Here is a 23342-nt window from a genome sequence, read left to right on the forward strand (position 1 = left end):
TATATATATATATATATATATATATATTTTTTTTTTTTTTTTTCCGGCTTGAATGAAAGCAGTTCTTAATTTTTTAAAACCCATTTTAAGGACAAAATTATTAGCCCCTTTAAACTATATTTTTTTTCGATGGTCTACAGACCAAATCATTGTTATACAATAACTTGCCTAATTACCCTACCCTGCCTTTTATGTCACTTTAAGCTCTATAGAAATGTCTTGAAAAATATCTAATCAAATATTACTTACTGTCATCATGGCAAAGATAAAATAATTCAGTTATTAGAGATGAGTTATTAAAACTATTGTGTAGAAATATGTTGGGGAAAATCTTCTCTCCGTTAAACAGAAATTGGGGGAAAAAATAAATAAAGGGGCTAATAATTCTGACTTCAGCTGTGTATATAAGTACATAATAAAAATAAATGATAAAGTATTCACAAGTGTGCCCAATACTCATCAGTTATCAAAAATGTTACATACAGTGCACAAGTTAAGAGCTTTTCTGTTTTGACTATTTAGAATTATATAGATATTTTCATTTTTTACAATGCTGTAATAAAAAAATATATTTTTTAAATGAAAGTGTGCAGTTATGAATATTGAACTAATAAAATGATCATATTAATCATATAGTCTAAGCTTTATTTTTGACAAGTCAATAAAAAAAAAAAAAACTTTTGTAGTGCAAATCAAAATTGTGAAGTATATTTTTCCTTGAAGATATTTTAACCAAAGCAACAATTAACATCAATATCTCGTTAAAACGTGGAGAGAATTTTTACAGGATATATGAAATAGAAATGCATCTGACAAACTAAAACTATATCCTTGTCAGATCAGCTTAAAAACACTTAAATAAATAATCCTTTTATTTTTGCACAAAATCAAAGTTATTTCAGATAGTTTGTTTTTAAATGATCTTGTTTTATTTATTTTTTTTATTTAACAGAAACATGTAAACAACATCAAAAATGATAATATAATAATTGTTATGACAAATATTAACTTATTAAATTATTAAATATTATCAAATACAAATGTATTAATTTTATTAGTTTGTAAAACATAAATAAATAATTTAATATGAGCAAAGCATAGCACACCATGTTTACACATTTTCATTTTAAAGATTCTCAGGGAAACATTTGTTATATTTTATAAATATCTTTCATTTTTTTGCTTATCAACCGTTTCACAGAAGAACTCAAGAGATCAAAATCAATACTAATCGCTGTTAATATAAGCGATGACTTAGCAACTTTTTGTTTATGTATGTGACCTTTTGCCAATACAATACAAAGATTAACAATACATTCAATATCTTTTTTGGATTTGTTTTGTAATAAAAATATGACTTATTGTAAAACAATGTAACTTCGACCTATCAAGAACATATTTTGCTAAATCCAACTAGAAATGTTTTTAATGGTCATATGATCATGTTGTTGTCACTTTTAACGTCATCCTAAAAACGCCAATCACGTTTCTACAGCTCGCATACATTGTCAATAAGCCAATCATAGCTGTCTTTGGGCGGAGCGTGTGAGTTGTATAGTAGTATTGGATTACAGTCGAGTGTACAGTAGGTGAAGTTTACAAAATGCTGGCGATCAAAATCATAAATGTGTCCGTGCGTGATGTGAGATTCCCGACGTCACTGGAACAACATGGATCCGATGCAATGGTGGGTCACCTTCTTAATTCACTTCTCCATGCTGTTGAACTGTCATCTCAGAGTTGCTCGATGCACCATCAATAAAGAATCCACAACATGTAAATTGAGTATGATTGATTTGCAGCACACAGATCCAGATTATTCTGTGGCGTATGTTGTTCTGGAGACGGACAAAGCTGAACTCAAGGGTTACGGCTTGACTTTTACTGTGGGAAGAGGGACGGAAATCGGTGAGTTATCTTCACTTATCCAACAAGTATACAAATATGTCACATGATAACCGTCCAATGTCATATGATTACATTAACAACTCAAGTATGGCACCTTGTGGCGAAAATTGGTGGTGATGGAATAAAATGTTATGTATACTTGGTTGAAATTATTATTAAAATTATTAGCTCTGCTGTAAAATTGTTAATATTATGTTAACATATTATGTTACATAAAATTGACTATTAGTGTTGTTAATCCAACATCTTACAAAGATTTGTAGTCTACAGTTCATTTATTTGTAGGCCTACTGTGTATATAATATTTGCATATGTTGCATATGCAATATTTGTTATGCATATATTACAAACATGCCTTTATGTTTAAAACATGAATTTACACTAGAAAAAAAAACCTATGCATTTTACGATGAAGGTGTGTGTGGTCTTCACTGACTCGATAGGTGCTGTGTATAGTGTCAAACAGCATTGTGTGTGTGTGTGTGTGTGTGTGTGTGTGTGTGTGTGTGTGTGTCTGTGTGTGTGTGCGTGTTTGTGCGTGTATATGTGTGTTTCAAATACTTATTTATCAAATATTTAATCATTACCTACTGTCAGGGTCAGACAGATATCTCTCATATAATACAAAGTCTCTCATGATGCATTTTCTGAAATGCAGATTATATTACTTCACAAACTGTATTGTAATTAAATCAAATTAACATTTTCATATTAGTCAAAATTATTACTGAAATTATTTTAACAGCTAAAGAAATATAAATGAGCACACATGTAAATAAATAGACCTAATCATGGGCAAAAAATCTGTGGAAATCTGCAGATTTCTGCATGCACAGATTCCGTGTAGGCCTACTTGTTGTATGTAGTTTCAAATGAAATTATTACTCCGGTCATTATTGCTTTTATTACTATTACATTAAAAATAATAATAATTATTATTATTAATATTAGAGTGATGTTTAAAAGATCATGTGATTGAAGCTTGAAGCAATGAAGCTGAATTTTTTTTTTAATCACTGGAATAAATGATTAAATTAAATGATAAACTACTTTTTATTATTTTATAGTGCAAAACATTTTACAACGTGTACTGTATTTTGATCAAATAAATGCAGCCTTGGTGAGCAGGAGAAGATTATTTTAAAACATCTAAAAATCCTACTCACCCCAGACTTTTGACCAATAGTGTACTTGTCATATATATGTCAAGTTGAGCTTTATTGTAATACCACTACATGTGTGAACATACTGAGGAGCGAAATGTCATGTTTCGAAGGACGACGGTGATCCATAATAATAAATATAAGCACAACACTGGACATACAGACAAAAAGAAAAACATATGCATAACTAACATCTACTAAAAGGTACTTATCTATACTCATCTAATAATGCAAATATATTGTTTTTGTGTGTATGAGTGTGTGTATTTATACAATGAAAACTCACAAAACACGTTTATATATTATGTAAATACATCGCTCTCTTACCCATGTCGTTGGGATTATTCACTAGTTTCAAATTATCCATTATCCACTAACTGCTACTGTTACATTGTGATGATGTGCCACTTGGTTGCAGTGCACTTGGGTCCATTAAAACATATAAAATAAAATAAAAACTGTCAGACTGTTGACTGTAAGAGGTAGATTTATGCTGTTTTAATGTTATTTTTTACTAAATAAATATGCAGGTTTTGTAAATGTGGGCTATTTGGTTTTTGAAAAGTCATTTGCTTTAAATGGCTTTTGTTTGTGTGTGCGTGTGTGTGCGTGCGTGCGTGCGTGTGTGTGTATAATTTGAAATGTCAAGCAATCCTTCAATTATTCATTTGTTCATTTATTCATTCATAATTTTTATTGTTAATGCAGACTTTACACTTTTATTTCTTTTGAATATTATTATCATTAATAATCATCATCTACAAAAAATTTTTTTTTCTACATCATCTACAAACTTTTTTTTTTCTACAACCTGTAGGTTTGTTAAACAAGATCTGTGTGTGTGTCTTGAGTATGTGGTTCGGGTATTCATCATGTTGTTGGGAACAAATGTCCCCTCAAGCATAGCAATAGACTTTTTGTGTCCCCATGATGAGACCGCATGTGACAGCTCATATATCATTCAGAATAAAGTATTTTTGAAAATGTTAAACTGCAGACAAAATGTTTTCTTTATGTCTGAGCTCTGGCTGGGCCACTCAAAGACATTCACAGAGTTGTTGTAAAGCCACTCTATTGATATTTTGGTGGTGTTCTTTGGATCATTGTCCTGTTGGAAGATGAACCATCACCCCAGTTTAAGGTCAAGAGCACTCTGAAGCAGGTTTTCATTCAGGATGTCTCTGTAGAGTGCTGCATTCATCTTTCCTCTATCCTGACTAATCTTCCAGTTCCTGCTGCTTAAAAACATCCCCACAGCAATGATGCTGCCACCACCATGCTTCACTGTAGGGGTGGTATTAGCCTGGTGATCAGCGGTGCCCGGTTTCTCCAAACTTAGCGTCTGGCATTCACTCCAAAGAGTTAAATTTTAGTCTCACCAGAACAGAGAATTTTGTTTCTTATGGTCTGAGAGTCCGTCACATGCATTTTGGCAAATTCCAGGTGAGGAGTGGCTTCCGCCTGGCCACTCTACCATACAGGCCTGATTGGCGGATTGCTGCACAGATGGTTGTCCTTCTGTAAGGTTCTCCTCTCTCCACAGAAGAACGCTGGAGCTCAGAGTGAACATCGAGTTATTGATCACCTCCCTGTCTAAGGCCCTTCTCCCCCGATCACTCAGCTTAGATGGCCGCCCAGTTTTAGGAAGAGTACTGGTGGTTCCAAACATCTTCCACTTACGAATGATAGAGGCCACTGTGCTCATTAGAACTTTCAAACCGGCAGACATTTTTCAGTAACCTTCTTCAGTCTTGTGCCTCCAGACAATTCTGTCTCGGAGGTCTACAAACAATTCCTTTGTCTTCATGCTTTGTTTGTGCTTTGACATGCACTTTCAACCCTTTGACCGTATATAGACAGGTGTATGCCTTTTCAAATTATGTCCAATCAACTGAATGTACCACAGGTGAACTCCAATGAAGCTGCTGAAACCTCTCAAGAATGATCAGTGGAAACAGAATGTAACTGAGCTAAAATTAGAGCTTCAGGCAAAGGCTGTGAATACTGATGTACATTGGATTTTCAGGTTTTTTATTTTTAATAAATTTGCAACAAATTTCAAAAACTCTTTTTTTCCACATTGTTATTATGGGGTATTGTGTGTAGAATTATGAGGCAAAAAATGAATTTAATCCATTTCGGAATAAGGCTGTAACAAAAAATGAGGAAAAAGTGAAGCGTTGTGAATGCTTTCCGCATGCACTGTATGGTATAGAGTTTGGATAGGGACAGAGTTTGGACAGCCAGTCTAAATAGTACAGAATTTGTTGAATCCATGGGAATTCCAAATAAAGCATGAAAACAAATGTATGTGTTTTTCTATTTTTAGTTGTGTGTGCAGTTAAAGCTTTATCCACCCTGGTGGTGGGGAAGACTTTAGAGGAAATAACCAGTGACTTCCGAGGCTTCTACAGACTCCTGAGCAGCGATGGTCAGATGAGATGGGTAAGAGAGACACACTGAGTGCAGACCCTTCAGTTCATTAACAGCTAAATGAATAGATGAACTCACTTACAGATCGGACCAGAGAAAGGAGTCATTCATCTGGCAACAGCAGCCGTATTGAATGCTGTCTGGGATTTATGGGCAAGAGTAGAGAGAAAGGTGAGCAATAAAACCTTCAGGACAAATTCGTCTGCATGCTGTCTGCTTGCATTCAGTAGGTGATGTAATAATGAATGTAGAATACCATTAAAAGTCAGAATCAATGTGTTTTGCAGCCCTTGTGGAAGCTACTTGTTGACATGGTAAGTGTAAATGATATTTGGTATTTATACGATTATATGTAAGATATAAAAAAAGAAGTTACTGCAGTTAGGCATTATTAGACATTGATTGGTGATTGGACTGCAGTTTTGATAATATGAGGGGCAAAATGTAAAAAAAAAAAAAAAACAATAAATTAATATTTTAAATTATTACATTAAGAAGACTAATAAGGTTTTATTTCATTCATACATACATACTGTTAGGTCCATAAATATTTGGACATCGACCCAATTCTCTCATTTTTGACTCTATACACAAACACAATGGATTTGAAATTAAACTAACAAGATGTGCTTTAACTGCAGACTGTCAGCTTCAATTTGAAAGTATTTACATCCAAACCAGGTGAAACGCTGTAGGAATTACAACAGTTTGCTTATGTCCCTCCCACTTTTTCTGTCCAATTACTTTTGGTCACCTAACAAGTGAGAGGTACATATGCAAACTGTTGTAATTCCTACACCAATACCTAGATTTTAATCTAAATACCCTCAAATTAAAGCTGACAGTGTGCAGTTAATGCACATCTTTATTTCATTCATTTAATTTCAAATCAGTTGTGTTGGTCTATAGAGCACCTTTGCAAGTTAAAAATCAAATAGAGTACAACTTAGTGTAAGACCAAAACATCCCATGAGTAATCTAGAGCCGGTGACATAATGCTTCAGGTCTCACATCTTGAGAACACAACTTAAGATATTTCAGGTTAAATCTGAGAGCTCCCTCGTCCTCCATAGACAGCAACAATCCTGAGACATTCAGTCTTCTTTTTTTAAAAGAATACATTTGTGCCCAACCCCCATAAATATAAATATGAATGTACTTGCCTATATCTTCTCTTCTATGCAAACAGACATACAGTATGCCAATGTTCAATAACTCTATTTATTTTGATAATGAACATGCACAATATTGTTACTGTGGAGACTTCACAATATAGTGACTATTCATTTTTTCAACTTTTAAAATTTTTTTTGTATTGGCAGTGGTGTTCATAACGGCACCAAATGACTGAAGACTTGATGGACTGTTTATTTTCTAACACAAACATTTTCCCATGTTATTCCGACCTACAACATTGGAAGTTCTGTTCTTATATATGGCCTTTTGTTTGTACAGTTTATTTACCTGGAGTCAATGCAGTGAGCACCATAGAAGTATTTAATAACCTTAGGTGATGCCTGATAAATCATTCAACTCAAAAGTCGCAATTGTTTATGGAGATAATGACCAACAAAAGTTAGTCAGTTGTTTATAACCATAATATGACTTTTAATGCATTGATGTTTACTAATGAGACCATATTGTAAAGTGTCATCTAAATGTACTTATCATAATTTGCGAGTTTCATGTGCAATAAAGCAACACACCAAAAATTCTCTTCTTGCATCCTAGGTTAGTATTTTGATAATACTGTATACCATGATATAAAAGCAATTAATCACAACACAAACATCTGATACTGGCAGAAGCCTGGAGTCAAATCAGGGTGCACATTTACAACAGGCAATCTGACATATTGCCAGCAGTGTAAAATGCAAGTGTCATAAAGGCTGTAGTAAATGCACACCCTCCCTTGCCATAGAAAACACTAGTGATGTCTATGAAGGATGAGAAGCTCTTAGATTAAATCTCAAATATCTTAATTTGTGTTCTGAAGATGAACAAAGGTCACATGAGATTTTAATGACATGAGAGTCAGTCATTAATAACACAACGTTCATTTTTAGGGTGAAATTATTAAAAGTTATAATTAATCTACAAATCATTCATTGAGGTCGAGGTATATTGCGCAGCTCTTAAACACTGAACGTTCATCATTATGTTTATTTTCATATATATTTTAAATCTTCTGCTTAGGATCCTGCAAAGCTGATCAGCTGTATTGATTTCAGATATCTCACTGATGCTCTGACGGAGCAGGAAGCTTTAGGTCAGGATTTTATCAGCTTTGTTAAATATTGAGCTGTTTTATACATTTACATGTAATGCTTTGCCTTTTTATTCTGTCTTCTTTTTAGATATATTGGTAAAAGGCAAAAAAGATCAGAAAAGTAGAGGTAAGAACCGTTGTTTAGACATCACTGAAGTCCTTACATGAACTACAGTTCAAAGGTTTAGATATGATCATATTGAATTCATATTTCTCATAGAGTTTCCTTTGATCACAGAAGTACTATATATATTCAGTAATAATGCTTAAAATTGTAGGTAAACAGAGTTTTATTATTATTATTATTTAAATCTATATTTTTCTGTTCCTGTAGCATGCATTTAATTGTTCCAAGGTGATGATAAATATTGTACATTGCTAAAATATGTTTATTTATTGCTAAATAATGAATTCTGAGAAAACTCTGAGAAAATCGTGAAAAAAGAAAAACTGTTTCCAGCATTGATAATGACTGATGATGATAAAAAAGATGTTGCATCAAATAAAAGTATGGGAATATGATCTAAAGGATTATGTCTTTGAAGACTGGAATGCTGAGTATGTTTCAGCTTTGTCACCACAGTAATAACTTGAATTAAAAAAAAAAACAAATATGGTTATTTTAAATAACAATTAAATTTCACCATTTTATTTTATTTGATTAGTAGTAAAGTTTTAAGCTCAAGGTAAAAAATAAATCTTAACAAACCCTTTATATGACTTATTTACAGGAAAAATATGGTCTAACAAAGTGAGCGCATAAATAATCCGCCTTTCCACAGATAATGCATTTTCTCTGTGGGCATTAATGATTTTTTTAAAAATGTATAATCTTTCTGGGGCTGTAAATGAACTATACTGACATTATCTTTATTATCTGACATTATCATCACCAATCACTTTACAGAGGAACAGATGTTGAAAGAAGGCTATCCTGCCTATACCACTTCCTGTGCCTGGCTGGGTTACACTGACCAGCAGCTTACACAGGTATGGCTGTTCTTTATCTGTTCTTTATGGTTTCTGCTGCAGTATAAACACATTCAGACACAGAAGTGATTTTAGGATTTTTATTTAAGAAGGGACCAGCTCTTTAAAAGGGTATACTAATTAAAAGATATATGTAAATTGATTAATTTTTCATATAGTAATAGTAATAAGTAATAATATGAAAGTACTACAACTAAAATCTTCGACTAATATGGTAGGATTGTGTATAGTTAACTTATAGGGCTCTATTTTGACGGTCTATGCGCAAAACGGAAAGCGCAGGGCGCGAAGGAGAACGGGAAAATCCACTTTGCGCCATGGCGCATGGTCTAAAAGGGTTGAGTTTATTTTCTTAAATCGTTATAGGTGTGTTTTGATTATAAACCAATCAGAGTCTCATCTCCCATTCCCTTTCCCTTTCCTAAAATAGCAGCGTGCCAGCAAAGCGCCAAAACACACCTGCTTTTTTAGACCAGAACGCCTATGGGTGCACATATGAGCGCAAATGCATTTGCAAATGCATATTTAAAAAGCATGGCGCAACACCTTAAAATGACCCTTGCGCTGAGCTGAAAGTAGCAAATAACAATTGTGTCAGGCCTTGCGCCACATTGCGCCAGGTGTATGATAGGGCCCATAGTATTCATCTGTGTTTCAAAGTCAGCCATATGAGTACTGAATGAACTAAAAGTTCTTTCTGATTCCACATAAACCTGTTTTGATGTACAAGCATAACATTGGATTGTTTGCATTACTCAGTTAAAATACAAACCTCTTTCTATACTCGGATACATTTTTGTTTCTATTATTATTAAGAAATGAAACTCTGTCACTTTTCTCATTCGAAAAGACAAATATAAGCAATTCATTCACATATGCATATTTCACATTATCGTCACCTTGGAATTATAAGGTTCTATCGGCGTTATGAATGATTTTGAGATATTGAGCTTTAAAATTTGCATTCCATATAGCAAACAGTGTGTAACATTTTTTTTTTCATACATTAACGTGACAGAGACCCTAAATGTACTCTTAATGTAAATTATTAAAGTTCTCTTACATTTGCAAATTGGAGTAAAATACACAGGTCATTTTTCACTTGGAAGGTTCTATCTTGCAGATCATTGACTAAAGCATTACTTTTTAAGAAATACAATCAAAAAATATATAATTTGTTGTTGTAACAACATACTGATGCTTGAGAAAGTTAAATTTTTGCCTTCTTAAACATTTATTTAATGTTTTAGGGTGAATATTTCTTCTTGTTTAAATTAATCATACAAGGCTGGGCTAAATATTTTATCCAGTGCAGATGCTAATTTTATCTAATCAATATAGTAATATTTATTACATTTTATTCTTTATATGAATTATTAAATTATATTTATTGGATTATTTACCCCTTAAATTAAATTAAGTATTTGGCTTTTAAGGCTTAATATTCAATTTAAAGAAGAAAACAGATTATGAGCAAATGAGTTTAATAAACACAGAAAAATGTTTCACTGACTATATTTACACAAATAAAATGTTTTACATTTGATATATGACTTTTTAAATAACTGTTTCTTTTTCAACAATGTAAAATTTAACATTTTATCTTAATGTCAAAAATGCTTCTAAATCATCACATTTACACACACCTTTTCAGTTTCAGGTTTCTTCTCAGTTTTGTGTGGTGTGCAGCATTATTTAGTCGACTCTGATTTTGTGTGATTTTGTCTTTCTGGTGTTTCCCGCTGTCAATGGAGCAGTCCGTCGAAATGACAAAGAAAGCTGATCTTGATTGGTCCTCATGCGTGCATTAAAAAATGTTGATTGGCTAACAGAAAGAATCTTATAGAGCCAAGCAAGAGTTCAACTTTGCCGATAAAACCGTTTTTATTTTTTTAAATAAAGTGTTAAAATGTAATATACTTATAAAAACATTAATCAACTTATAAAAACCTTATAAAAACATCACAGAATATAGATAAGTTGTCATTTAATAAGAATATATCAATAACTCAATTTTGACAAAAATGTCAGACGTTAAGGCCTGACGTTAAGGTGACGTTAAGGCCTGAGTTGAATATTAAACCATAACAAGAAAATCATACAAGACAACAGTTAATATGCAGATAAAATTTTTACATTTACTTTGTAGGTGTTTTTTTGCATGACTCTATGTATAGTTCTATGCAATCTCACAGCAATTACTTAGTGTTACATGTACTGTAATATGTTTTATGTTCAAAGTTAATTTTGAATTTAAAATAGCTAAATGTTCATTATGAGCTAACAATACATTTTTCTTGAGGAAACAGCTGTGGTGTGATGATGAGGGGTAAATACTGCGAAAACAGTAGATGGGAAACCATTTGCCTCTTCATCACATTTATTAGGCTGTAACAAAAAAAAAAAAAAATACAGATATTATAACAGTCTATCCATAAATGCGCACCTTGTTCTCTCGCTATGCGCCGCTGTTTCCATATCAAATGTAATGTTGACTGAGGTCATCACAAATTAGTGTATACCATTTAACACTATACATTTGTATTGGGACAACATAAAGAAATTAAGTTAATTTATTAGTTTTTACAAATTTAAGTGAATTGAAAATAAAACATTTAACTTTAGAACTATCGTTATATCGAGCTCATTTTAAATAAGTATATTGAACAAAAGCAAAAATATGTTTGATGCCTTCATGGCGCTAATTTTAAGCTAGCTCAAACGTTTTAGGGGTGCTGAGTAGAAATCGGATTTTCTGAATAGTCTAAAATTTTCGTAGTTTTGCCCATGGCAAGACATTAACAAAATTCTTTTGTTCAACATGTTTTTCTTTTATAGCTCTGCAATGAAGCTCTTGCTCAAGGATGGACTAAATTTAAAGTGAAAGTCGGGGCTGATTTGCAGGATGATATTCGTAGATGCAGCCTTATTCGAAAGCTGATTGGACCAAACAACACACTGGTGATTCAAAGTCAAATGTTTGTTTTTTGCAAAACAATACACTGCTGGAATGAAGTAGTTAGTTGTTTTAAGTAGATCAGATTTCACTTAAGTCAAAGGATTAGTTCACCCAAAAAATAAAAAAGGAAAAAGGTCTATAGTCAGCACTAGTTGTTAGCACTGTCACCTCACAGCAAGAAGGTCACTGGTTCAAGTCCCACCTGGGTCAGTTGGCTTTTCTGTCTTTGCATATTTTCCATGTTGGTGTGGGTTTCCTCCGGGTGCTCCGTTTTCTCCCACAGTCGAAACGCGTGTACTATAGTTGAATTGGATCAACTAAATTGGCCGCAGTGTGTATGTAAATGAGTGTGTATGGAGGTTTGACTTCCCAGTACTGGGTTGCAGCTGAAAGGGCATCTGCTGCATAAAACACATGCTGGATAAGTTGGCAGCTCATTCTGCTCTGGTGACCCCTAATGAATAAAGGGACTAAGTCAAAGGAAAATGAATGAATGAATGAAGATGTTTGCTAAGGACTAGCCTACTTAAGAAAAAAAAATGGTGAACTAACCCTTTAAAGTTAGTCCAAACTAGAAGCAGAAGGTTGTGTTTGGGCTATGGAATTTTATAAATAAACTTTATATTTGCATATCAGATGATTGATGCCAACCAACGGTGGGATGTTAATGAAGCAATCACCTGGGTAACCAAGCTGGCAGAGTTTCAGCCACTGTGGATTGAGGAGCCCACCTGTCCTGATGACATTCTAGGTCATGCTTCCATCTCTAAGGTAAACTGGTTCAATATGTTCACTATAATCTCATGCAAGTCAGGTTTTGAGTTTTTGTGTCTGTGTGGTGTTCTAGGCACTTGCACCTTTGGGTATCGGAGTTGCCTCTGGAGAGCAGGTCAGTGAATGTGTGATGGTGCAAGAGTTGCATCATAAAAGGACCCACTTTAGATTTAGATGTCTCATTGTTCTCCATTATGCTTTGTTATTTACAAATGCTGTGTTTCAAAGGAATAGTTTCCCTCATGTCATTCCAAACTTGTATCATGTTTTTTCTTATGTGAAACACAAAAAGGTGATACTTTTTTGCAATTTTGCCTGTTACGCTGTGTTTTGTTTTTAACTACCAAGGTTAAAAAACACTTTAATTGTCTTAGGATATAAATTGCAGCATTCGCTCTCTTCTCACTATGTCTGAAGGTTTATTGGTAATAGCCTATTTAAGGTAATAAGTTTAATCAAGAATCTGGTCTAGCACTGTAATATGAACGGTAAGAGTTACATTATTTTATCCTTACTAAAGTCCTTACTAATTCCTGCAGTACTTTTGATCTAAAAGATTGGGTATTTGTAAGTCATTTTAAGTGAAAGATGCGTATTTGAAACAATGCAATGCAGGTTTGATGAAAATATTCAGGTATCTTAAACAGAATGTTAGTATAAAGCTGCAACAACAATAAAAATAATAAATGTAAATGATACATTAAAGCAGAAGCATTTTCTTAAAAATACTGTGAGTAAGATGGCTTTGGAAACTCATAAGCCCTTAATTCTTAATTAATGATAATTGTCAGATGTTTGAAACATGTCTATGGATTGAATTCAAACGGCTGTTACTTGTCAATAATTATTTTTTAAAAATTACAAATGAATAACAATAAAGCCACAAGGTGCATGATATATTGTGTGGAATTGTACTTTTACAGTTCCTGTAACTATTGTTGCATTATATCGCTATTTACAGGGGAAAGTAGCTACCTAAAATGTTACACTGTTTTAAAAGTAGCTGAGTTGCTGTCAAGCTACTGAAACTTGCAGTTACATTTGTTATGTTGCTAGTTGTAGCTACACTGTTAACGATTTTTGTAAATTTCACTGTATTGTAATATGAACCATATTTTACTGTAGGATACTTATGCAGAATGTTACTGTATTTTAAAAGTTGCATTGTGAAAATGAATGTCTTTTTTACAGTAATGACATATGATACTGTAAATACATATACAGCAAGATAAATGGTGCTATAAATATACAGTATGTCGTAACCAACTTACAGTAAGTTACTGTAGATTTTTACAGGAAATTGTTAACGGTGTAGTCACTCTTCAACAGGATAAAAGTTTGCATTTTTCTTTGATTTAAGCCTCTGTCTGTGTTTATTAGCAGCACCAGATATAGCTGTGGTCAGGGGCACCACTGGCCGCCACGGGCCCTCTGACAACATGGATGAAAGTGAAAATTGGGGCGTTGGGTGGGGGTGGGTGGTGGGGTGGGGGGTTCGTGGGCAAATTTGAATATTAGAGGGTGGGGTTTATGGGGTGGGGGGATGGGGGTCAGGGCCCTTAATAATATCTCTGGTGCCCCAAAAATGCATGGGCCCTTAGAATTGTCCTAATTTTAGCCCCTGCCCCACCCAACTCCACCACCCCTGCAGCAGCACCCCTGGCTGTGGTATGAACAACAGTTGAACCCAGTTGTGTTGTCCCATTTCCAACTGGACACATACGTTTTTTTTTTTTTTTAAATAATGGATGTATGGACACGCACAACTTTCTGAAAAAAAAAAAAAAAATTACTTGATCATCTTTGACTGGATGTTGTCAGTATGCAAACTATTACAACCCTACATGGGTTTGTCGAGGAATTGAGACTGAAATTTTACACATCCTAAAATTTTGACTATTTTAAAATATAATTGTTTCTAAAATACATAACTGTTCAAACACAGTGGGCCTTGGTGACTTCTTTTTTTTTTACTTTTTTTGACTTGGCTTGGAATGATGTGAGGGTGGGTACATGATGACAGAGTTTACTTTTTCTTTGTCAAAATTTAACTTTAAAGTTGTCTTTGATGGAGCTGAATGTCTGTTGATCATTGTGTGCTTGTGTGCAGTGCCATAACAGAGTGATGTTCAAGCAGTTTCTCCAGGCCTCAGCTCTGCAGTTTGTTCAGATTGACAGCTGTAGGGTCGGCAGTGTTAATGAGAACCTTGCCACTATACTCATGGCTGCCAAGTTTAATGGTAAATGGATTATATATGTTATCATCAATGTACAGCAAGCGATTATGTGGACATGTAGGCAACAATGGGGTATATGCACACAAACTTTGAATTTTCAGTCAGCCAGCACAAATCTTTTAATTACAAAATTGCCACATTTGTTTCTTTAAAAATCAATGATCTACACTGCCTAATAGTAATCCGATTTAAAGTGGGTCTCAAACCAGTCAAGAAGCACTGCATTAAATACCATTTCCCCCGGCCATGTCTTTAAAATACGACAGTTTATTTTACTCCAGTATTTTCTGCGCTAGTCTGCTGCTACTGTCTTTCATCTCTTTTCATGCTTAAACAACTAAATGAATGTTGTTTAACTGATGTAATTGTAATTAAAACTGTATTTTGTAATTAAAACTGTATTTCAATTACATCAAAACATCGGTGCTGTAAAAGAAACCTTATGAAATTCAAAATAGTCACTTTAACCTTTTACCGGAAGTTTATTGTTGTCTAAAAACACTAGCTGACTGTGCATAGAGCCCATTTCACAAGTTTATTTAATAGGATAGTTCACCCAAAAATGAAAATTCTGTAATCATTTACTCACCCTTGACTTTGGAAGATATTTTGAAGAATGTTGGAAGCCTGTAATCACAGACTTTCATAATATCTGTTTTTTTCTACTATGTAAATGAATGGTTACAGGTTTCCAGTCAAGAATGAGTAAATGATGACAGAGTTTCAGTTTTGGCATGAACTCGCCTTGGAAATCTTATATTGTGAAAGGAAAAACACAAAAACTGGTCAAGGAATTTAATATCTGCCAACTCTAGCTAATACAAACAAATCACAGAAAAAAATCTGTTATCATAAATGCAACCTTATCGTTTAAATCTATTGAGTACAATATACTTATAAAGTGTACATCAATATGTGAAGTACAATGTGAATATTACTTTGGCCAATTCTGTAAATATTTGCATTTTTTCCTGCAATTTAAACATACAGTATGTCCTGTTTTTCTCTGCAGTTCCTGTATGTCCTCATGCTGGCGGTGTTGGACTGTGTGAGCTTGTACAGCACCTTATTTTGTTTGACTACATTTCAGTGTCTGCTAGTTTAAGTAATAGGTATGTGCAAACAAAAAAAATGTGTTATTTGTGTGAACCTGGCTTGTCATTTATTAAGTACTTTACCTCATTGTTATCAGTGTGGGTAATACAGTAGGTCGAGTCAGAATCTGCGGACATCTTTCACAGTTTCTGGGCAGAATTTTGTTAAACATCTGCATATTTACAGTTGAAGTCAGAATTTTTAGCCCACCTGAATTATTAGCCCCCTGTTTATTTTTTCCCTCAATTTCTGTTTAATGGAGAGAAGATTTTTTCAACACATTTCTAAACATAATAGTGTTAATAACTCCTTTCTAATAACTGGTTTATTTTAACTTTGCCATTATGACAGTAAATAATATTTGACTAGATATTTTTCAAGACACTTTTATACAGCTTAAAGTGACATTCAAAGGCTTAACTTGGTTAGTTAGGTTAACTAGGCAGGTTAGGATAATTGGGCTAGTTTTTCTATAATGATGGTTTGTTTTGTAGAATATCGAAAAATAATTTAGCTTAAAGGGGCTAATAATTTTGTCCTTTTAATGGTTCAGAAAAAATGTATCTGCTTTTATTCTAGCCAAAACAAAACAGATAAGACTTTCTCCAGAAGAAAAAATATTATCAGACGCACTGTGAAAATTTCCTGGCTCTGTTAAACATCATTTGGGAAATATTTAAAAAAGAAACAAAAATTCAAAAGGGGGGCTAATATTTCTGATTTCAACTGTACATGCAGAATGATTTTGCATGATGAGTATTAACTTAATATAAAAAATAAATAATAACACCTTTTAAAGTTTTATTTAATGTATACAATGCAACTCCAATTATATCAACTTATTTGGTAAACAAAGCAAGCCTCTCATATAACATATCTACTAAAATACTTTTTAGTATCACTTATTAATTTACATACTGTATCTGTAAATAAATCAAATGAACTATTCAATCAAATCAATTTGATCATTTTTAATCAAACTAATTTTCTATGTTAGAAATTAATATTACTTAAATTTAACTGAATAAATATAAATTTACACACATTTACACTGGTAAATATATAGACTCAATGATTGGCTAAATATTTGCTGATTTCTGTGCACGGATTCCATGTGGGCCCAGTCATAGACCAGTCAATTAAATTAATACTAAATAATCTGTTAATTATTCAGCTTTAATTTATAATTAAACTGCCTTTTAAATTAATACATTTAAAAAAAATAACTGAATATTAATGTGATTAAATCAATCCCAGTTAGATTTTTTTGTATTTGTTTAAAATCAATAGATAAATAAAAAATAGGGAAGATTAGTCATTAATTAGCTTGCCAAATACTGTTATAAAGTTTCCTTGGTTCATGTCAGTTGACTCATATTCATATCTCCTCATTTATTATTGTGTTTTCAATTTCTAACAAGACTTGTATGTAAATATGAAGCATTGAAATAAATTAGATTGGATACATTTCAAATAAGTAAAAAATGTCAGAAACTAGTAGCAAGCATTTGTTTGGTTATGATTTGATGAAAAGCTGAAGTATGAGGTAAACAAAACCGTTGATCTATATAGGCATAAGAGACAAACTACAAGCTTTACGTGTTTATATCAGTTTTATATCTTCTAAATGTGAATTTTGTCAATGCTTTGGAGCACACTAGTTTATAAATATCTTAAAAACTAACAATACTTATACTAACATCTAAAAAACTGTATTTTAAATTCATTGGACCTTTAAATTAATACATTTGTATATTAGTCTGTTATATTACTAGGATCAAATTCATCCCAATTAAATTTTTGTATTTGTTTAAACTAACTAACTAACTAACTAACTAACTAACTAACTAACTAACTAACTAACTAACTAACTAACTAACTAACTAACTAACTAACTAACTAAATAAATAAATAAATAAATACATAAAAATAGAGAATATTAGTCATCAATTAATTTACCAAACACTGTAATATAGTCCCTTTAGTGCATGTCAAAACACACATTTATATCATAGGTCACTCATATCTATAACCGCTCATTCAAATATACCCTACATTCTGTATATTCTTTTTTAAAAAAACGTACATGTACATATGGAGCATAAATAGAAATTTGTGTAGATTGGATATATTTTAAATAAGTAGAAATAATCACGCACAAAAATCTATTTAATGGAGTGACTACTTCTCTTCACGGAAGTATATTTATATTTGCAGTATTCTAATGTATTAATCAGGGAAGCCAGAAATGAAGATTTAAGTAATGATGTCTACATTTTTAGAGAACTTTCCATTTTTGGTGAACAATTTCTTAAAGAGGTCCAGTTATGCAATTTACATGTTCCTTTAATGTGTAATGTTACCGTATGAGCATAAAAAAGGTCAAAAAAGTTTCAAAATACAAAGGCAATGATTCTATTTATCAATGCGTTCCGTATCTGAAGTGTTTCCTTCCAGGAACACTAAATCTCCAATTTCTGACATTCTGATACACACTCAGCATCTTCCTCAGCTATTTACATTCACAGATATAACCAACAGAACCTGCACTGGGAGTTTTCGATTATAACCTTCGTAGTTGACACAAATTGAACTTAACATTCACAAGTCATCCCATTCGATAGCGTTCTGTGCTTCGCGTCTGCATATAATGAAAAAAATTCATTTGTTTGATCTTTTTCTTTTTGTGTGCATTAAAGGATGTGTGAGTTCGTGGATCACCTTCATGAACACTTCAAAAGCCCCACCGTGATCAGAAATGCCAAATACATTCCACCAAAAGTAAGTTAAACAAGGAAAAAACAATAGAAATGAAAAGACAGAGTTGGTTAAGGATTTTTGCTTAATAAAATGTAGCAAAGAAGTAAATGACGATGGCTGAACTGAACTGAACTGTAATTACTGTTTTTGTTTTTGGCTCTTTGGCTGTGAATTGGGACATAGAATAGGTTAAATAATTAAATAAATTGAGACTGCACCATGAATTTAGATTATATACTGTACACTATTTCTGTTAAGTGACAAGACTTTTGTATAAGCAAAGTCAAATCTTACTGTCCTAATAATAATTAAAAATCAAGGAATGATTATATTGTATTGTGGTAAAATAAGCATAGTCTAGGGGCCTTTGTCTTTCATATAAGCAGTGATATATACGTAAAGTACTAGAGACCCAGACTTAAGTAAAAGTACAAGTGCTCTATCAAAAAGTGACTTGACTTGAATAGAAGTAGAAGTGCTCTTTAAGCACCATACTTAAGGGGAAGTACTAAAGTATTCAACATTTTTTGTACTTAAGTATTGCACGTAGTTTATTTCAAAGTTTACTACTCAAGTACTGAAAGTAAAAGTACAAGTATTGTGCAATGTAGTTCTCAAAGAAAGCAGTCAAAAGACATCATGTTGTTTTGTTTATTTTAAATATATTTTTTGGGGGCATGTGATTAAGCAGAATAAAAGAAACATGGCTTGCGATACTGTTTTTCTCTCGCGCTTGAATTACAGATCTGACAGATAATAACAGCTTTAAAACACACCTTTCAAAGTTGTGTGTCACAAAAACAATCTGTAATCAACTCAAATCGCTATTGAAGCCCATTTTCAGATCGCAAATTACCGGTTGTAAACGCTGTAAACAGAAGTTCTAAACATTCTACTGAAAGATGCTGGTCGCTATGGCGCCCTTCATGCAGCAGCCAAGAAAAATGTCTATGATTGTAAAGAGTAGGGTGTGAATCTACACTGGTCTGACGGGTTGGTTCGGTTACGATTATCATGCCATCAACTCGGTTCAATTCGATATCTCGGTGCATTGACGATGCTTTCCATACATAATTAAATTTTTTCTTCACAACACAAGAATTTTTTTATTAAAATCTATAAATATATTTTTATTTTATTTGTAATACAACTTTGTTCTTTAATACAGCAGTAAGATATATGAACTGTACCTTTAATTTGACCTCCTCAAAGAAAACAGTCTTTCTGAATCTATCAAACAAAACTCCAACACATGCACAGAAGACAGCAGGAGCATTTATAACAAATAAACTAATGTAAATATCATCCCGCTTGCTTTTTGAGCGCTGACAGGCGAGGTCTCTATGATTGGTTATTGTCTTCATTTGCTCAACAGCAAGGGCTGCTATCGGCTTTAGAAATGAAAGCGATGTTCACCGATGGCGGGAGGAACAGAAGCGGTTACAGTCTCTTTGTGCATAATACGGGGTTATCACAGGTAATCCATAATAGACACAGTGGAGAAGACTCGCACCTCAGGCACGCTCGTGTCTGGATCCACAAGTATCGCTTTAACAGCCAAGAGGAGAGGAAAAGTTATCTCACAAACAGGCCAGCGGCTCGAATGTCTAAAGAAGACAGAGATGGAGTTTTCTCCATAGTAGTGAAATAGCGGCTCGTGTGCTGTGCCGCCTTCATTGTAGTAAGAGCGTTATTTAATCGCCCTGCCTCCTTTGGCATAGTATTGCGACATCGCGCATAGGAGATAAATCACGTCAGTACGTAATAACCGGTTATGATCTATTACTGAACCGATATCAATAATTTTGACACCCCTATTAACGAGTAACGACGCAGCACATAAAAACAATCTGTCGGAGTAAAAGTATTAAACTCATCGAAAATATGTACTGAAGTAAAAGTGGAAGTAGGAGTAAAAAAACAATACTCAAGTAAAGTACAGATACTGCCTTTTAGTACTAAAGTAGGTCAGTTCAGTAGTGAAGTAGTTCTGCTTTGTTACTATACATCTCTGCATGTAAGCCACTTCTGATACCAAATGATCAACTAAAAGTCGAGTTATTATTTGTTGTTCCTAAAACTTGGATAGGTTACAAGACTTTTATCAGGTAGTGTACATTATAAACATTCTTCTTCAGCATGTAATATAATAATGTTTATTTCTAATTGTTTTGAAATTGACAGTGGAGAATAAAATACATATGTTGCCTTGGCCCTTTTTATACCTAACCTTTTTAGAAAATTAAGTAAAGATAATGTTCCATGAGGAATTTATTTTTTCCTGCTGTAAATATAATGAAACATCATTTCTGAGTTAGTATTATCTATTGCTAGGAACTTAATTTGCACTAGTCTAAAAGTGATGTTTTCTATATTGTATTTCAAATACATCTAAGCCAAAAAATTTTCTATCCTAACAAACCACAAATCAGTGGAAAGCTTAAAATGTTCAGTGCTCAGCATATATAAGTACACCCATCACAAATCTCTCTTTTAAATTCATATTTTGAATAGGAAGCTCTACAATAGGATATTTGTGCATATACATTAGTTTAGTCAGTACTGAAGCCAAATCTGGAGCTTATCTTACAAAATAACTTACGATAATGGTCCAAAAACAAGTTCAGCCAAATGTATATGTTATTGTAAATTATTAAATACAAATTAAAAAAAAAGGAATATCAAGAGAAACAAAAAAAAAATAAAAAGATGGATAAGTTTACTATAAATTTTGCAGGTTGTAATTATAATTTTTTTTTTTTGCAATATTTTGATTTATTTTAATTGTATTATATTTCCATTTCTAAAAATGTTCTGTGACTAAAATATTATTTTAATAAATATATGTGTGTTTAATAAATATGTTTGGTTGTAAATGCACCAAAATACATTGCCTATATTCACTGAGAAATGGATAAAAGTATTCATTTTTAAAATGGGGTGTACTTAATTATGCTGAGCACTGTATGTGTAATCTCACATACTGTATGTAATAACAACAAAAAAACCTTTTCACTGTTTTTTTTGTCCATATACAAAAGTTATGTGTTTATTAAGTGAGATATTGTATTATAAATACAATTTCCAAGTTAATCAAAAACATATAGTAAGTTAGGGTTGGGGCAACTTTAACTTGTAACAAATGCATAAATGTGTGTTTCTACTTCTCAAGGACCCTGGATTCTCTTGTGAAATGCTGGAGGAATCTGTGAAAAAGCATCAGTATCCTGAAGGGGAGGTTTGGAGAGCCATTGAGAAACAGCAGAAGTGATAGAAACCAACACAAGCACTGACTGCTGAGGAAATTAAAAATGACCAACGAAAGGGAGAAAAATACTTAAAGACCTGTCAGGTTGTCCTGATTGACTTAAAGGGCATTATAAATGGATGGGAGAGTAAATAGGGAAATATATATTTTCTTAAACAAATGGTTTAAACTATATGGAGTCTTTACTGTAAGTCTTTACTCTGTTTTGTCTTATTTCAATGTTCTTAAAGGTCATACTGCACTGTGACAGGACTAGAGATCAAGTGTATGCTGACACTATTTGTTTAATAGTCTGAATAATGACTAAAATGGGGAATTTTATCTGTGCATTAACTGAAGGGGACTGTATGGTATATGTACTTGGTGAATGTTACCAATCAAACTGAAAAAAACTTTTCTATTTTTATGCATTTCCTGACATAAATATGTAATGTTTTGGTCACAGAGTTGTTTTGCTTTTTTTGAAGTGACTCACAGCCAGCCGCTAATAATTATTCATGCATAGAAGAACTTGGGAGTTTGTGTCTGTCTGCAGAGCAGTAAGAGAGAGACTAATGATTAATGGCTTGAGGAAAGTGTTTGAGGAAAACATGTCAGACTTTTTAGCTCCCAAATTGCAATGGTTTTCAAGAGTTTCTTGAATTGAGCAAGAGCATCTTAATAATGCTGACAGTCATTCTTGCATATTATGGCAGTATTTATTTATTTATTGTAAAAATATGGATTCATGAAGTCATCTGTCACAGGAAGTGTATTGGTTTTCTCCCTTTGGCAGAAGAACCTTCTTACATGTTTTCACTCTGACAGAAAAACAGGCCAATCAGAACAAAACACAGACTCTTCCGATCCAAACGGGTTTATTAATATGCTCGCCTCAAGCAGTGTTTGATTAGCCACAATATTTCCTACAACATTACAACAATTATATTTTTCCCTTGATTCTAAGCTTATCTAATCTTATATTAAACTTTTTACATATACAGTTGAAGTAGGAATTATTAGCCCCCTCTTTATTTTTTCCCCAATTTCTGTTCAACCGACAGAAGATTTTTCAACACATTTCTAAATATAATAGTTTTAATAACTCATTTCTAACAACTGATTTATTTTATCTTTGTTATGATGAAAGTACATAATATTTGATTAGATATTTTTCAAGACACTTCTATACAGCTTAAAGTGACATTTAAAGGCTTAAATAGGTTAATTGGGTTAACTAGGAAAGTTAGGGTAATTAGGCAAGTTATTTTATAGTAATGATTTGTTCTGTAGACTGTCGAAGAAACATAACTTGAAGGGGCTAATAATTTTGACCTTTTTTTTATTAAATTAAAACTGCCTTTTCTCAAACATCATTTGGTAAATATTTGGAAAAAATGAGAGGGGGGTAATAATTCTGACTTAAAATGTATGTGGGACTTTTATTTTGAAAACAGGAGAGGTAGGGAATGGAAGCAGGCATTCATCGACGGCCATTTCAAATATG

The 23342-nt window shown here is 32.9% G+C and overlaps 2 protein-coding genes across 3 annotated transcripts in view; one reads left to right on the forward strand and one right to left on the reverse strand.

The window, feature by feature from the left end:
- adamts7 (a disintegrin-like and metallopeptidase (reprolysin type) with thrombospondin type 1 motif, 7) overlaps window positions 1–23342 on the reverse strand; it is a 610954-nt gene that overhangs the window by 384457 nt on the left and 203155 nt on the right. The gene's annotated exons all lie outside the window — the stretch shown is intronic.
- On the forward strand, window positions 1529–22297 carry enosf1 (enolase superfamily member 1). Of its 2 annotated transcripts, none has more exons than NM_001076742.2 (15): window positions 1529–1687; window positions 1803–1908; window positions 5401–5516; window positions 5589–5675; window positions 5792–5818; window positions 7701–7773; window positions 7862–7900; window positions 8681–8763; window positions 11602–11724; window positions 12359–12493; window positions 12570–12611; window positions 14607–14736; window positions 15746–15845; window positions 18528–18609; window positions 21761–22297. In NM_001076742.2, the coding sequence occupies exons 1-15, from the start codon at window positions 1604–1606 to the stop codon at window positions 21857–21859; spliced, it is 1326 nt and encodes a 441-aa protein (NP_001070210.2). In that variant the 5' UTR covers window positions 1529–1603; the 3' UTR covers window positions 21860–22297. The 2 variants fall into 2 exon arrangements, 1 of the variants encoding a protein (NP_001070210.2); XR_012382442.1 differs by lacking the exon at window positions 21761–22297 and adding an exon at window positions 19065–21579 and having other exon boundaries at window positions 1583–1687; window positions 18528–19010.

The sequence above is a fragment of the Danio rerio genome, chromosome 7 (assembly GCF_049306965.1).
Source record: "Danio rerio strain Tuebingen ecotype United States chromosome 7, GRCz12tu, whole genome shotgun sequence".
Lineage (NCBI taxonomy): Eukaryota > Metazoa > Chordata > Actinopteri > Cypriniformes > Danionidae > Danio > Danio rerio.